General features: G+C 38.5%; 1 protein-coding gene across 1 annotated transcript in view; it reads right to left on the bottom strand.

Moving 5' to 3' along the window:
- Window positions 1–336: 336 nt before the first annotated feature.
- Window positions 337–16,649, bottom strand: part of LOC123669344 (transcription-associated protein 1) — a 45,679-nt gene continuing 29,366 nt past the window's right edge. The window contains exons 30-48 of the mRNA XM_045602949.1: window positions 15,652–15,883; window positions 15,185–15,371; window positions 14,478–14,608; window positions 14,212–14,362; window positions 13,982–14,125; window positions 13,636–13,906; window positions 11,630–11,841; window positions 11,033–11,248; window positions 10,201–10,689; window positions 9,660–9,824; window positions 8,928–9,059; window positions 8,496–8,663; window positions 7,800–7,980; window positions 5,729–5,954; window positions 4,996–5,436; window positions 4,798–4,906; window positions 3,919–4,153; window positions 1,894–2,033; window positions 337–702 (exon numbers count right to left, since the gene is read on the bottom strand). Of these exons, the coding sequence (XP_045458905.1) occupies window positions 409–702; window positions 1,894–2,033; window positions 3,919–4,153; window positions 4,798–4,906; window positions 4,996–5,436; window positions 5,729–5,954; window positions 7,800–7,980; window positions 8,496–8,663; window positions 8,928–9,059; window positions 9,660–9,824; window positions 10,201–10,689; window positions 11,033–11,248; window positions 11,630–11,841; window positions 13,636–13,906; window positions 13,982–14,125; window positions 14,212–14,362; window positions 14,478–14,608; window positions 15,185–15,371; window positions 15,652–15,883 (4,124 nt within the window). The 3' untranslated portion in view covers window positions 337–408. The remainder of the gene's footprint in view (window positions 703–1,893; window positions 2,034–3,918; window positions 4,154–4,797; window positions 4,907–4,995; window positions 5,437–5,728; window positions 5,955–7,799; window positions 7,981–8,495; window positions 8,664–8,927; window positions 9,060–9,659; window positions 9,825–10,200; window positions 10,690–11,032; window positions 11,249–11,629; window positions 11,842–13,635; window positions 13,907–13,981; window positions 14,126–14,211; window positions 14,363–14,477; window positions 14,609–15,184; window positions 15,372–15,651; window positions 15,884–16,649) is intronic.

The raw sequence follows: 16,649 nt of genomic DNA, 5'->3' as shown, positions 1-16,649 counted from the left end.
TGAGATACTAACGAAAATGAGCGTAGTTTGATGCATATGTGTGCGTGAGCGCGTGTGTTTACTTGAAGGAGCCGAGTTTTGTGGCTTCAGTAAGAACAAAGGCCGCGCATTATCTACTTTTTTTACTTGATCTATGCATAATTAAGCATTTATTAGACAGTAATTTTTTTTAATGTCTGTCACAAAACGGACACTAGAGATTCAAATGAAAATATGCATGTTTTGTAATTATTAACATTTGTCTACGATACGCTAAACAGTAATTAAAAATAGTAGTAAGATACACAAAAATATAATATACGCCGCATAATTCTATTTCGTTGAGTTGAAATAACGTTTAGATAGAAATAGATTAAATATACAAAAACAAATACTTTTACATTAAAGGAAGATTTATATAAGAAAAGCTTACAACCAAGGATGCCAAGCGGGATCCATTCGACACAAATTGTCGGGGCTCATGGCCGCAGCCACCAGTGTAGCAACTTTGCTATCGGGTCCGTCGAACGAGGCGAGAGAGTTCAGGCGATTCATAATAACCGTAACGGCTTTTGTCACCATATTGATAATAGTTTCATTGTCCATCTCCATCGATTTGTCAGCGGAAGTTCCAGCTGTCGACAGTCCGGATTTATCCTCGAGGCGTTTTCTGTAGCCGGTAACCATTTCGTCGCGTAAAATTGTTCGTAAGATCGACTGAATCTGAACAAAAAAATATTTTTAATATTACCCCATAAATTCAGATAACTTGTATTTCAAAACAAAAAAAAAGCTACATTTTTATTAAGTTAGTTATTAAGATTAAATAAAAAAAGGTTATTATTTTTTGCTTTTCAGTTTTTTCTGTTGTCTGTAATCCTCTAATTACTACATGCTTAATTTTTGATTACTTTTAAAATATCTACCTACCTTACTTAAGCATTATAAGCATATTCATATAATACTTCTTTAACCATTATTTGTTTATAAATACTTTGAAAAATCAGGCTTTATATACCAACATGGGTAGGCCTACAAAAATGCTGCTCGAATGAGAAAAACCTTACAATTAGTGAGTGAACAATCAATCATCCCATCGCATCATTTTTATTTTCAAATTTATATGGGACCAACTTCGGGGTACACTCTTTCCAATAAAAAAAGAATTATCAAAATCGAACTACTCTGTAAAAAGTTATGCGTGGTCATATATAAAAAAATATACGCGTCGAATTGAACCTCCTTCGTTTTTTACTTGATTAAAAATGACGGTTCTTTTAGGGAATTAATTTTGAAAAATTGTTTTTTAAAAGACAGTCTAAAACAAATTGTGTAAAAATTTCAAAATTCTATCCTTATTGGTTTAAACGGGGTGTCATATCGTCAGACGGGTCATTGTCTATTATGTTTATATATAGATAGATAAATACATGGCCCCAATAGATTATAAAACTGAATCGTGGTAGGGCTTGTTTCAACAGTGATTAAAAGTTTATTTTGCACATAAGTTATTAACAGGCTTTAACGGCAGGAAGTAAAATGGGCAATTATGTATAATGGGTATATGGGTAATATGGGCTGTTTCACACCAATTAATAAGCTACAACATTTTAGATTCTCAATAGCGAATACAAATATATTGGTATGATGGGTGGAGAAATATAGTGGTAGATGTCCGATATATTTAATGGCAACAGGTGAAACAGAGCCTTTGTGTTATATAAAGATAATTGTACACCGTTTAAAGACCGGCAATATTAAACAGAAATTCCGAAGCTCGTACTATTCGTTTAAACGTGGATTAACCACAACTCTTTTGTAGAAGGAATTTCCCGTGGCACATTTGCAGCTTTCCAGAAATATACACGTTGTTTGACCATATTTCATATAGAGTGGGCGATGTGGTACAAGTACCTTGAAATTAGGTGTGACGAGGCAACGAGCGACGGCGATAGCAGAGGCCGTGAGAGGGCCGGTGATGCCGATGTTGGTCAGGAGCTCGGCAATGTTCGGCGTCAGGCGGAACGGCACCGGTCTGTTGCCGTCCAGTTCGCCTGAGGGACGACACAAATAATGTATATTAATATTTTTTTATTAATGTACGCAAATAAAATTCTTTTTTTTTCTGTTAATGTGAATTTTACTAATACTAGTCCGTTAAAAGTACTTTTAGCTGTACGTAATGCTTTTACTATTAAGCCGGCCTTTTGTCCAATTCTTTAATGTATTGTGCAATAAAGTAGTAATAACCATTGGAGTGTCTGTTTATATATTAAAATAACCGCTTTTTACTAAATGCATATGGATGTATACACGGTACATTTACCATTTTTTTTTTACAATTATTGTCTGTCTGTTTGTTTCCGCTAATCTCTTGAACGGCTGGACCAATTCTGACGGAACTTTCACTGGTAGATTAACTGACGTAAAATTATTTATTTTATAACTGCGATTTGGACAATAACTTTTTTGTTAAATTTCACACGAAGTCCCGGTCACAGCAAATGAATATGTCCAATTGTATTCCAGGATTTGGTAAAAAAAAATTGTCACTACGGTATAATAATAAAAACGATCAAATAATAGGAACATTCATGTAGTGCATACGTGTATACTAGTTTTATTTTACGACACATAATCTAAAATGCCAGACCTGATTCGTATCCGTTTAACATATATATGGGTAACCTGTTTATTAATCAGCATTATATTGCAGTTAATTACAATGCAACGTATTTTTATTTCTCAACTATCATAAAAACACGTTTTCAAGAGCAAAACGGTCAATATAAAACTTCGTTATTTTTGCACGAAGTAATATGAACTGTTGTTTAATGTAAATAAAATCGTTCTGGGCTAACAAGTTACTCGTCTGCTAATAAAACTTAATTGCTCTCGAGTGCTTTGGAGCTATTAAAGTTTTTAATAATCTTTTATTTTTGTCTATTATAGTTGTTGGTACTAAAATAAAAACCTTAGTATTGGAATCCGTTTTTTATTGTGAAATGACTCCATAATTTTTTTTTATGTCACTAGGTCGGCAAACAAGCGTACGGCTCACCTGATGGTAAGCGATTACCGTAGCTTATAGACACCTGCAACACCAGAAGCATCGCAAGCGCGTTACCGACCCAATCACCAATCCCCCCAGGAGCTCTGGTCACCTTACTCACCAACAGGAACACAATACTGCTTGAAAACAGTATTATTTTGCTGTGATCTTCTGTAAGGTCGAGGTACTACCCCAGTCGGGCTGCTCCATATTTTGAGCAGGAAATTTCTGTTGTGCCCTACCTCAGTAAAAAAAAATCATAAAACATGTTTGTATATTGAAAAGGAAATTATGTGAAAAGGATCGATGTTAAACTCGTTGACATGTTAAACAATATGTATTATGAAAAATAAAATGCTATTTAAAAGTAGTAGTTGCATAAAATATTTTATAATAAATAATGTTAGAATGTATTCATTCACAAACTTATTATAAATTATTCAGTTATAAAATTTAGAAGGTGCTAATGTTAATGATATTATATGCATATTTTTAAAGTTGAAGTTGTCAATATTAATTTGTAGTGGATAATAAATAATTTATTATGAGATCAAATAAAAGGTCGGGGTCGTTATACATTAGGTTGTCTTGATACATTGTGTCTCTTTATTTTTATTTAATTTTTATACTTTTTAAATCGGTTTAACGTATGCACATAATTTAAGTTTCACTGGGGTTTTAGAGACAGACTATCTAGCCTTAATTTTATTTTTTCAAATCCGACGTTTACATTCCGAAATGGACGTTTTAAGCCTTTCGTATGTGAGTGGGGGGGAGTGAAATATTAATGTTTATGTACTGTTATTTATCAAAGTAGGTTCTATAATTAGAAATATGAAGTGAACCATAAACGAGAGTCGTGAAGCGGTATGACAGCGGGGCGTTACCCGTGGTGTCGTCGACGTCGAACTTGAAGTAGGCGACGTTGAGCAGGCCCGAGTCGTGGTGCACGTAGAGCGCGTCGGGCGGCAGGCGCGTGAGGTGCAGCGCGTACTCGGCGGCGGCGGCCAGCGCCAGCTGCAGCGTGAGCAGCTTGCGGAACGTCCAGTAGTCGGCGGGCGCGGCGAACGTGCGCGCCGCCCACGAGCGCAGCAGCGCGCGCGGCACCATCGTGGCCTGCACCTGCGCATCCCACCGACCTTCGTATTCGGGCACGTTAACGTCATCGCGTTTCCCATATCGTAGAGGAAAATGTAATGGCGATTGTAAAAATTTGTCCGTTTATATGATTGTAAAAATATGTACTGTGTGGCTACGGTACTAAAAAATAAAGCCGCCCCCTCTCTTCCCGTGGGTGTCGTAAGAGGCGACTGAGGGATAACACAGTTCCGCTACCACCTTGAAACTTAAAAAGCCGACCGATGGCGGGATAACCATCTAACTGCTGGCTTTGAATTACACAGGCCGAAGACGGGCAGCAGCGTCTTCGGTGCGACAAAGCCAACCTTGCGGTCACCAACCCGCCTGCCCAGCGTGGTGACTATGGGCAAAACACATGAGTTCACGTTATTTTTGACGTAAACTTGTGGAGGCCTATGTCCAGCAGTGGACTCTATAGGCTGTAATGAAGAAGAAGAAGTCCGTTTATATAACTTACTTTAATAAACTTTGAACTTACTTTTTAAAATTTTGGTTTTTAAACTTTGTTACTGTCTTTTACCCAAGTGTGGCTGTATACGTCCGTGCGTGAGAAACGAAAAAATGTAGCAAATATTTGAAGACGTTCGACGTCGATCGTATTTAAGTACAGTGAAATTGAAAATTACTTCTCGTAATATGTCGCGCAGAACTTGGTGAGACGCTTGTGATCCTCGAGCTTGAACGGCAGCTAATCTTTCGTAGTAACGAGCTATGGGAGCATCGTACTCCACACCTCTGAAACAATAGAAAGTGCATTATATTTACTTCCTTATATAATTTATTGAATCATAAATTTAAAACGAATCGTCAAAATGACGACTTACCTGTTGGCGCACTCGGTGCGGTATATGTCTAACAGCGATATGGAGCTGGGGTTGTCCTCCACGAGACGCATCTGAGGCGAAACGGATACGACTCGCGGCACGGTGAAGTGTAAAAATCGTCTCGAAGTTTCTTTCTGCTTGGCGAGGTAGTGGTTGAGCATCCTGAGCAGTTGAAGGACGCGTTCTTCTCTTCTAGCGTCTCCTAGTCCGGAATCGTTCACCACGAGATACGGGTATATCTTTCCGTTGTGTCCCCGTATGTATAGTCTACGTGCAGAGGTATTGTGTTTCTGAACTATTTCCACGCGCGGCATGAAGCGTGCTATTTTTACGTGGTAATGTGAATGCTTGGGCAACAGAAATTCGCCTGGAAGTTCAATTTCGGCCGTCTTCAAACTGAAGTTTGATAAGAATCTACATTTTTCTTCGATAAGGAATGATCTGTGAGAAAAAAGTTAAAAACAGAGTTAGCTTAATGTTTAAGTAAGTCTGCATATGGTGTTAAGCATGTTTCGAGTCACTAAGATGTCTGGGTTAGTACGCGTCAATCGTAAGCTAGTTAAGTCATCTAATTTATGCCCGAAAGCCGGTGAGGTGATGTCGTCCTACTCCGAACTACAGATGTTATGACGTAAGCACCACTACAGCATAACGTGAGAAAAACGGCACAATCCAATACGAACTTTACAGTATTTACCTCACTCGCGAGTCTCAATGCTGTAGGGCTACTTACTTGGGCAGAACCTTTGTTTTGGCCTCGAGAATCTTGACCCACTTCCTAAGTTTTTGTATAAGGTTCTGTAATTTCATAGCGTTGGGTTGAGTGAAGTCAAAATCAGCAGTGAACTGAGTCTTCATCTTCTGGAAGACGGGGTCCTGCACGGTGGCCTGCGCGCGCCTCGCGAGGCTCTCCGAGGCAGCTGAAGAGAATGCACCACTTACAGAACTTGAAACACTTTCTGTAGACATACAAAATGGAGTACGTGTATAAAACGACGCTCGCATAGGCCACTGTCAAATAGTAACACATGTTAATATTATTAAAATCACAGCTCGAAAACAATAAACACGATAAATCTGTAACCACAATAAAAATTTAAATACAGCGCACAGCAATAAACTATCTCAGTTACGAAACTAAATGTTCTAAAAACAAAAATCAAAATCTAAATTATTATTATCATAAATCTATATACGTAATTGGTAAAAGCATTTATGTATTTATTGTTTCAAAATAGTTATATACTTCTAGTAATGAAAATAAATTATAAATGACGATTCGAAAATGCTCATGCTTTTGATTTTGATTTTCATTTAATACCGTTAGTTATAAAGCTAGTCTAAGCATGTCAAAACAACTAAAAAAAAATAGCTTTAAGCAGCTGAACGAATTAATGTATAAGGGTCTATGATGACATCTATTTTATTATTTATGTTAAAGTAATGTGAGTTTGTGCATTATACGCAAAGCTCGCAAAGAACTTCGATTTTCGAAATTTTATTAACACTAAAAATACGTTATCATTAAAGCTAAAACGTTGAACAACCAAAATGGTATGACTCTGACCTAAGAACTACGAGGAGAGTAGAAGAAGTATTGTTTTGTGATTGAAATTACAGGGCTAATCATTAGAGGATCTACTAAACTTTTAAAATTTATTACATTATGGTTAACGTCGCCTTTTTTTCTTAAATATAATAATTACATATTATATCAAAATAAAATATAGCCTATATTTCAACTTGCATCAAACTGCACACGGTGTGTAAATTTGATTAAAATCGGTTAAGTACTTTAGGAGTGCATCGCGGACAAACAACGTGTCGCGTAATTTATATATATAAAGATATATACATATATATATATATATATCTCAATATAACTTTTATCCATATTTGGAACCTTTAGAAATTATTAATACATTTATTCAAACTTGATAAATATATAATATATCAGGTCACTGATGTAAATAGTGCACTTTAGTGTCACTCAATGTTAAATGGATATGACTGAAATTGGTTTATTATTTATTATTTAGATTCTTCAAATCTATAATTGCTTCATTTATTATCCAAGAAAGGCTTCTTCTCCTTGAGTATTCCCTGATTTAGCTAGCTATTTAGTTTTAAAGTAAGAAATTTGTTTTAAAAAGTATCTTAGCTTATGTGAAAGAAGTCCTAGTAAAAAATCATATTAAAGTTATATATTTTTATTCTTATGGCAACTGTCCAATAATATAAAACATGGGATAAGGAGTATTAATTACACATTACTTTTCTTTTAAATATTTTTTTTTACCTAACTTAAAATATTATGTAATAGTAACATTTATTACAACTAATACAATACACAGAATATAGTGATGTAACGACTGTGTGCGTTTTTATATGCATTATTATAATTTCCGTTAATGAATACAAATTATAGTTATTGAATATATAAGAATTATATATTTTAAGGATTCGTTATTCTCTTCTCAATATAATATTGCTTATTAAATCTTTTTTTTATAAGTAAATAACTGTGGTTATCGTACAGGTAAATAAATTCTTTTTTGTTTACTAAACATTAGTAGTGTTTATTTCATACATATATTTTTTTTAATACAACCAAGTCCAAAACCAAGGGTAAGGTCTACCTATAGGTACAAGGTTACCGTAGCGTACAGACTCCTGCAATATCAAAAGCATCGTAAACGCTTTGCAGACCCTACTCCCGACCTCAGGATATTCGTTACATCACTAACAAGACACAAGAGATCATTCGCTCAGACGACACGTAGTTAACAGTTAGCGGTACTCACTTATCCCGATGCCAATGCCGAAGGTGGACACGACCTTCTTGATGAAGTTGAGCGTGTGCGGAGTGACGGTGGCGGTGGAGACGGCGGAGCGGTGGTGGTAGGCCACGACGTAGCACTTGGCGAGCCCCGCGCGGAGCTGCCGCAGCACCTCCTCGTACCAGTTCTCGCGGAACCATACCATCTGCGGACATAGAGGGGCGAACCTCAGCATTATTTACATTGTTTTTGGTATAAAATATTTTAAAACATTAATACCTGAAGACTATTAAGTTTTTAATTTATGCTGTACCAAGCACCCACTCTGTCACCTAAACCTCCGCGGTTTGAGAGTTTGATTTCCGTTCGGGAGTCTTCTGCCCCTAAAGATTTCCACACTGTGCCTCGGGGAGAAAGTTAAAACTGTCCGTTCCGGTTGCTATCATAAATACCTGATAGCGACTGTTACACATATAGGGGAATATATTGATCAATCCACAATGGAGCAGCCTAAGGTTAATAGCTCCAATTGTTCACCTACATGGAAAAAGAGGCCTATTGGATACACAGCAGTAGGACGTCACAGGCTAAATCATGACCGCGATCGTGCCTAATTAGAATATAAGTTATTTACAAATTTTCAATATTATTTGCGATTAAAACAAACTACAATTGAATAAAACTAGCGGTCTACAAGCGAGAGTAAGGTAAGACAGTGACCTGGTCCACGATGCCCTCGAGCGAGGAGAGCACGGTGGGGTGGATCTCGCGCTGCAGCTGCATGATCTTGGAGCAGCGCCACATGGGCAGCGTGGCCTTGATGGGGCCCGCCTCGGCCGCGCCCGCCGCGCCGCCCGCCGCCGGGCCCTCGCCCGCCTTCGACGGCGTCTGGACGACACAGGACTTTTTTACTAGAGATGAAGCGCTAACATAAACGAGATAAGAAATTCGTCGTTACACTAAAATTTGTGAACCGTTTTCGATGCAATACCATATGTATAGGTAGACATGAAATGACAAGCTAATTTCTCTCTCGTTTACGCGGATATGGAAATCGGCTGTTCGTTTTCGTTTTCTTCAAAGCTATGCCGTTGAAATTTCAAGCTTTGAAGATAAAAAGTGATAATTTCAAAAACGTTGCAGTATACTGACGGCAGCAGCGCCAGCGGCGGGCTGGTGCGCGAGGCTCTCGGCGCTCTTGTGGCGCTCGCGTTGTTCGATCTTAAGCGTAAGGTACAGCGTGCGGATCGGGAAGTACACTGCTTGAGGGTACAAACGACCCACCTGAAACAATCACCTTAGATCAGATAACACTATGGGACAAACTTTTTGGAAATTCTTCATCACTTTTTACATTAGCTAACTTTTATTTATTTTGTCCTTCGATGACATCTCACTTAAGAATCGAATAAATCTTTCGACGTTGTAAGACCAATATCGATAAATATTATTTCGTCATTTGCTAAGTGTTTCTTTTCTAGGTGAATTGTAGAATTATTACAAGAAATTCAACATAATTATAGTAACTTTCATTTAACATATAACATCAAAATATAAGCGCAGTAGTTTTTTCTTTTTTTTTTTGATAGCGCGACCTCTACCTTATTGTTCTCGTCCCCTGATCATCTGTTTGTATATTACAATCCCTTAATAATTTTGATCGTTCCGTATCATTCCGAATCTGAATATTTTACATCCACAATGACAATCAAACACAGTAAGAAAAAATTACTACCAACTCTTACAAAGAAAAGAGACAAAGGTTTAGGAAGTCGTTGTTGTGCAAGTGCTGTTATCCTAAGTTTGTTTCAGTAGGTTTGAGTGAAATTCAAACAAAATTACGAAACTCTAAATAAAGTAATATATAAAGTATTAGTCACTCACGTGGCTCAGAAGGTTCAATATGACGTTGCCATCATACTGCACAAGAGCTGCCAACAGCTGCGGGATCCACGGCAGCCACTGTACGGGCGGCACGCCAACTGAGTATTTGTCCAAAGCCTCTGCAAGGCTGTTCTTTTCATCGTCATAACTTAACATCCAGAGAACCTGCAAGGTATAAATATTACGTATTAGTCTGTTTATGTTAGGGTATTTCTTTGCAAACAAACGGTTTTATTGTTGATCTGGAATCACAGCTAATTTAGTTTAATTTCATTACAGATTAACCTGTAATTGTTATACAGTGTCGGAAGATGCTATAATATGACAATTTCGTAGAATAGATATTATATATTGCTGGCTTCTTATTTGACTTTAGAAAAAATAAACAGTATCGTTTTTATTTCGAAAATTATTGACAACACGAAACAGCATTCGTCAAAAAACTATTTTCGTTTAAAACTATATCATAAAAAATAAATATGTTTATTTTAAGTTATTCATTAAATAGGTGTGTTAAAATATAAATTGTTTACAAGTCTACCTTAGCGCAATATTTTCTAGACTTAGATTCATTTTGATGTCTACAAGCGTGGAGGAAACAGGTCATAGCGGACACGCCGACTTGTGTCTGACGAGGGTCTCGTATGAAAATCTGTTCCAAATAATCTCCCCACAGTGCCCAAGCCTTTACAAGGGTATCATGTAACTGCACCGCCGCCGCGAACGCCTTGTTCGCGTCGTCCGATCTGCCCAACTGAGCTAACAGCAATCCTTTGAATGCATAGAACTCTGCTGTCATTTCTTTCGTGAAATATTTAAAGTTAGTGGATTCTATCATGTCCAATCCCTCTTGCAATTCGTCCTTGCCCTCAGTCCAAGACATCTGTATGTGGCATTTGACTTGCTGTCGTATCTTCTGGAAGCAGTCTACTATGGGAACGCTCGGAATCGTGTATATGCGATGTAATGAATCTAGACAAACGCCGGAGAGATTGTGCTTTCTCGCTATTTTAGCAAAATGTATGATGGCCTAAAAACAGATGAATAAAAATTAAACATAATTTCATGTGAGCTATCAGATATAAATAGTAAATAGTATAGTAACTGTACTGTATGAATAATAATTTAAATATTAGTAATATGTGTCATGGATTTTAGATTTTATATTTGGTCTTATTATTTGAACTCCTTCTGTTTATATATAATAAGCAATAAAGAGTGCTTTATAAGTTTATCCGAAAAGAAGATAAAAGTTGACAAAATATTTTCATTAATATCAACATTTCGTAGGACATTTGAAGAAGACCATGTAACGTAATATATCAATATCATGTCTTAAATCACGGGGAAAATAGAACTTAAAAGCGCCTGACCTGCGCACTAGCATGTACGCCAAGCATGCTGTGGTTAGAGGCGTGGTCGGTCTGCGAGTCGTAGTGCGAGGCGATGAACTGGTAGTGGTGCTGGCGCCAGGTGAAGATGGCGCCCCAGTGCGACAGCGGGTCGGCCACCACGGGCAGCCGGTTGCGCCACGTCTTCACTATGGCCTTCATGTCGTGCAGCGAAGTCGGCCGACTGTGTAGCAGACCCTGTGGGAGTCGGCTCGTGTAGAATATCTTATTATACACCTAGTCATAGATTTAGGTGATATAATACGGGAACCGTCCGTTATCCCGAAATTTGAAACAAAAGTACCGAACGTCTCAGCTTTTAAAATGAACTCGAACGGCGCTGAAGTGTTTTCTTTTAAATTAATTCAGTAGTTTAAACTAAATGAGAAGCCGAGCAAAAAATACATTTCGACTTTAACATCAATTACCTCTCGAGGAGCTTTTCCTCCAAAAGAGATTGAACATGCGTTCAATGTGTGTGTGTGTGTGTGTTACAATATTACGCGGCCGTGCCGAGCTGCGCCGCCGCCGCCTCCGCGCGTGTGTGTGTTACAATGTTACGAGCGAGGCGCCACTCACGGTGTGGATCTGCGCGGCCTCGCTGAGCTCCATGAGCTGCTGCGCGGCGCGGAGCAGCGGCAGGTGCGCGTGCGACACGAGGCGCGGCAGGCGGCGCCACTCGCGCAGGCACTGCGCCGCCGCCGCCTCCGCGTGCCGCTCCACGCCGCTCAGTTGCTGTTCGCCACCGGCGCAGATGCACAGGTAGCCGCGGTACAGGTTCACCAGCCACGCTGCCGACGTCGCGTTATACCGTGTAAGTGGGACACCTCCGACTGACCACGCCCAGACCCGCGGATCACAGCTGAATAATACTGCAGTAGTGTCGTGTTCCAGTGGCGAGTGAGGCGGCCAGAGCTCCTGGGGGGAAGGGGTCGGCGACACGCTTGGGATTGCGCGTTGCAGGCGTCTATAGGCTACGGTAACCGTTTACCATGCATGCATCAACTCAATTCCGACAAAAATGAGCTCCGGTGTTTCTAAGGCCATTCTGTATCTCGTGTGGGTCTAGTTTACTAGTTTACCCGTATCTAATTTAATTACTAAAAAAATTGGATGGAGTATCATATTTGCACACGAAAAGGTATCGTCGTTGAATATTTAGTTTTATGAAATATTTTATTTTTAAGGCTAATCAATATGAATAGATCAGTTTAATGCTAACTGACCCAATTTATTATCTCTAAATAAGCTAAAGAACGATTGATTAAAATCCTGTAATGTTAGATGTAACGTAATATTCACCGAGCTGATAATCGAATGAAACATATTTTATAATAAATTTAGTATATTAGATAATATATTAAAAATGAGTTGCCTAAAAAAACTCTGGAATATTTTTAATTAGTAAAAAAAAAAAAAAAATTGAAAATTGCAACATCAAGATAATAAGAAATTTTTAATCTGTCTTGATAGTATGACACATATAGATTGGGCGCGTTTTACTAAGCGGCGGCAATGACCGCAACGTCCTTTACATAGTTCTACCTACGGCCCGTCGTCGCGAGCGATCACTCAAGGTATTGTTTGTATGCATGTTTTCATGTTTTGGATGCTGCCATATTGCAAGCACACAGCTGACACCTGACAGCGCTCAAATATGCGTTCCACTTATAAAATTCACTTACAAGGCCCGCGGCGTTTACGTTAGTGGAACGGCAATTTCAGCGGTCGTAATCGATGACCTTGCGGGTCTTTAGCGGAACGCACCCAATGTGCAGCCGTTGGATTGCTTATCTAACTATACTATTAAACGAGCAATTTCTTGTATAAAATATATAATCTGAATCTCGGAAACGGCGATCCAACGATTTTCATGAAATTTAAGGGGATTTAAGGGGATTTTTTAAACACAAGGGGATTTCGGGGTCGGATAAATCGATATAGCTTAGCTAGATTCATTTTTAGAAAATGTCGTTCGCAACTGTCAATAAAGTTGTAATAGCTCAGGTGAGAAATCGGCCGGTCGGGATCGACCGAGAAGACCACGGTTCAAATCCCCATGTCTCCAAATCGATTTTTTTTCCTTTTTTTCTGATTGCACTCAATTTTTTTTATTTAAATAACCAGTTCAAATTTTGTAATATTATGTCGATAAAATCGGAAAATGTTATTCATATTTTATTAATATGTAATTTGTATTTAAAATATGATTTCCAAAAAAACACGATTTACTAAAAACTACCGAGCTAAGCTCGGTCACCCAGGTACTAGTTGTAAACAGGGATGTCGATGCCAGTTATCTTCTATATAACTGGCAGCCCAGTAGTTCGTCCAGGTATATAATAGGCAACCCAATGGCTACACATTCTATACATTTCATATTGTCAAGTCAGAATTTTTTTAGAAAACCCATTTTTAATATATTATTTAATATACTAAATTTATTATAAAGTATGTTTCATTCTATTATCAGCTTGGTCAAGATCGACTTAGGTTCGGATCTTAGACCATGGAATTTGTGTGAGGTATTTATTATTCCAAATAAAAATAAATAAAAAAATTAAAATAATTCAAGCATAGCTTACACAATTCCTTCGGACTGTTAAACTCGACTTCAGCGAGTGCTTCCTTCATAGTCGGCCAATTCGGATTCCTCCATGAACTTTCCAATATCAAAAATGGATCTCGAGAGCTTCGCGACAATCCGAGATCCAGTAATGAGTCCCATTGATTGAGCTCCTTCGCACATTTCAACCAATGTTGAGACCACAGATTACATTCCTTGTGCATGTTATAAGACGACGGATTTGTAGAATATTCTTGTTTTAGTTTACCCATAGCGACGTCGTAGGCACCCTAATAAAGATGTTAACGATTACCATTTAATTTGAAAATAACTATTTTAAGGAGTAAATATGACTCAATGATTACCTGTGCCTGCTCAAAGAAGCCTTGCTGTTCATAAGCGATAGCAATATTTGTTTCCCGATATCTAGCATGTTTTAACCAGAGTCCAGACCACATGTCTTCCTCTTGAAGTAATTCATACATGTCACTTAATGAATCTAAAACCTCCTAATAAGAAAAAAAAAGATGTTAGTCTTTATGATACATATTTTAGCACATTTGGTTCACTTTTTCTTATATATTTAGTCACTTACGGTAGGCGTAGTCGTTTCAACTTCATAATCGTAGACCTCTATCGCATCTTTGACGGTTCGACCACTGGCTTGGTCTATAGCCATTTGTTCCAGATTAAGTGTCATACGATGCCACAAATTATGCGTCTTGCCAAGATACTTCATCATAGGCCTGATAATTTGGACGGGAATAAATTATTATTATTATTCAATTAATCAAAAATATAATTAATCATGAATCACTTTTTTAACTATCAATGTCTAAAGAATATATATACACAACTTACGGTTTTAAAACGACCGGCGGGTTGCATCGAGCGAGTGCTTCGATAAAAGTGTTAAGGGCACTCAACGGTTGATCTCTCTGGACGACGTGAATTCCCGATATTAAAAACGGCGTAGTTTCAGCCATTATCGTCTAGAAATTAAAATTATATTTTAAGAAGTTTACTCGTATATAATTGCTAGTATAACATAGAATAAAGTCGAAGCTATCGAGTCGTATCGGCAGTGTAAATTTTTGGAACCGACTCAAGGTTAGGTAGTCACAAAGGAGTCGAACTATATAATTATATACAGACTGTTTGACTCCTTACAGTGTTCCTTCAAATGGGGGAAAAAATTCAATTTCGTTGCAAATTATAGCTGGACTTACGAGCTCACTTAATCATGGGGAACAAGTTTTGGGGGAATGTGAGGAAGATGGTGTAAAGTTCCTCATCCACCATTAAAAAGAGAGGATCTTCCGACCAGACGGGTGTTGTGTCTGTTGGCCTACTACCCCGACGGTTGTTGTCGGGTTTTTGTATATATTGTTCAATCTATCTGATAAATTTAATATCGCGATGTAGGATACGTCAGTTTTAAGTTCGTAGATAGATGTAGCTACAGCAAGTAGCTCGTCTATTTAAATGAAGTTAAATTTAAATATGGGCTAAGAATAATTTGTCTCCCGCGGAACGTGATCAGCGCCTCAGCCGCAGGCGGCGCTCACCGCCAGCTGGCGCTCGTCGAAGGCGGCCCAGAGCGCGGGCAGCAGGCGCAGCCACATGTGGTGCGCCAGCGCGTCGTCCATGTGCGCCAGCTGCGCCGCCGCCACCACCAGCTGCTCCGTGCGCACGCGCCGCGCCAGCTCCAGGAACTCCGACTGCTTGTTCACGATCTGCGCCAGCGCGCGTTGTCTACGGCACGGGATCTACTGTTAATTCGGTTCTATACGCTCCAATGATAAGACGCATCATCTAGCGTCCTATAAACGCACCGTGAAAGAATATCTTACTGCGTGTACTTCTAGTGAAGATTAAATTCTTAATCTATTTTTCTCTTATGCATTTAAAACTCCATAATTTGCTTTTGTAATCCATAATTGTAAAATAGAAAATATCAACAAATTTGATAAAATAAACCGCTATACCTTCGTTAGTAAAGTATAAGGATAAAATAAATAAATGTAAACATTACCTGTTTGGAACATTTTTAGTCAAATCATCTTTCGGATTTGAATTCGAGTCTAAATCCATATCTAGTACATCCTCTTTATCAGGATCGAGTGAGTCACTGTATCCATCCGCAGTTTCTTCTTTTACATTGCTAAATATTACAAAGGACTTTCTTTCTTCGCTATCCGCCCAATTGATTACTGCCGTTATGTTCGGAAGAAGATATTTTGAATTCGATAATCGAATTTGAGAAGCTAAAAACATCAAATTATAAATAGCATTTTTTCACCAACTTCTAGCTATGTTGCCATGCATGCCATTATTAATAATTTAAACAAGAATTTCAAATAGGTAGTTTTATAATAAATGTTCAAATTGTTTGCCACCTACTCTAATACACCGTGAGTTATCACTTAATCTGTGTGGCACTAAAGAATTTAGCCACCCCCTCTCTTCCCGTGGGTGTCGTAAGAGGCAACTAAGGGATAACAAGGTTCCACAACCACCTTGGAACTTAAAAAGCCGACCGATGGCGGGATAACCATCCAACTGCTGGCTGTGAAATACACAGGCCGAAGACGGGCAGCAGCGTCTTCGGTGCGACAAAGACAGTACTGCGGTCACCAACCCGCCTGCCCAGCGTGGTGACTATGGGCAAAACACATGAGTTCACGTTATTTTTGGCGTGAACTTGTGGAGGCCTATGTCCAGCAGTGGACTGTATAGGCTGTAATGATGATATCACTTAATCGCCTCTTACGACACCCACGGGAAGAGAGGGGGTGGCTATATTCTTGTCTACCGTAGTCACACAGCGTAATAACACCCCAACCAACCCAAAATACACTTTCACTGATTTTCGAAGTGAAGTTCTTATTTTATTATTTGTTTTGGTTATAAGAAAAATAGGGCTAGAGAAACATAGATAGCAATATCTCAGTTATTAGCCAATAAAAAAATTTACTGTAATACCATTTCAGAAACTTCATGAATTAGGCACGTTTTTTAAGCTATGGGCCA

This window comes from Melitaea cinxia, chromosome 3, assembly GCF_905220565.1.
Source record: "Melitaea cinxia chromosome 3, ilMelCinx1.1, whole genome shotgun sequence".
In the NCBI taxonomy this organism is placed as follows: domain Eukaryota; kingdom Metazoa; phylum Arthropoda; class Insecta; order Lepidoptera; family Nymphalidae; genus Melitaea; species Melitaea cinxia.
This window is presented reverse-complemented; position numbering and strand designations above follow the sequence as displayed.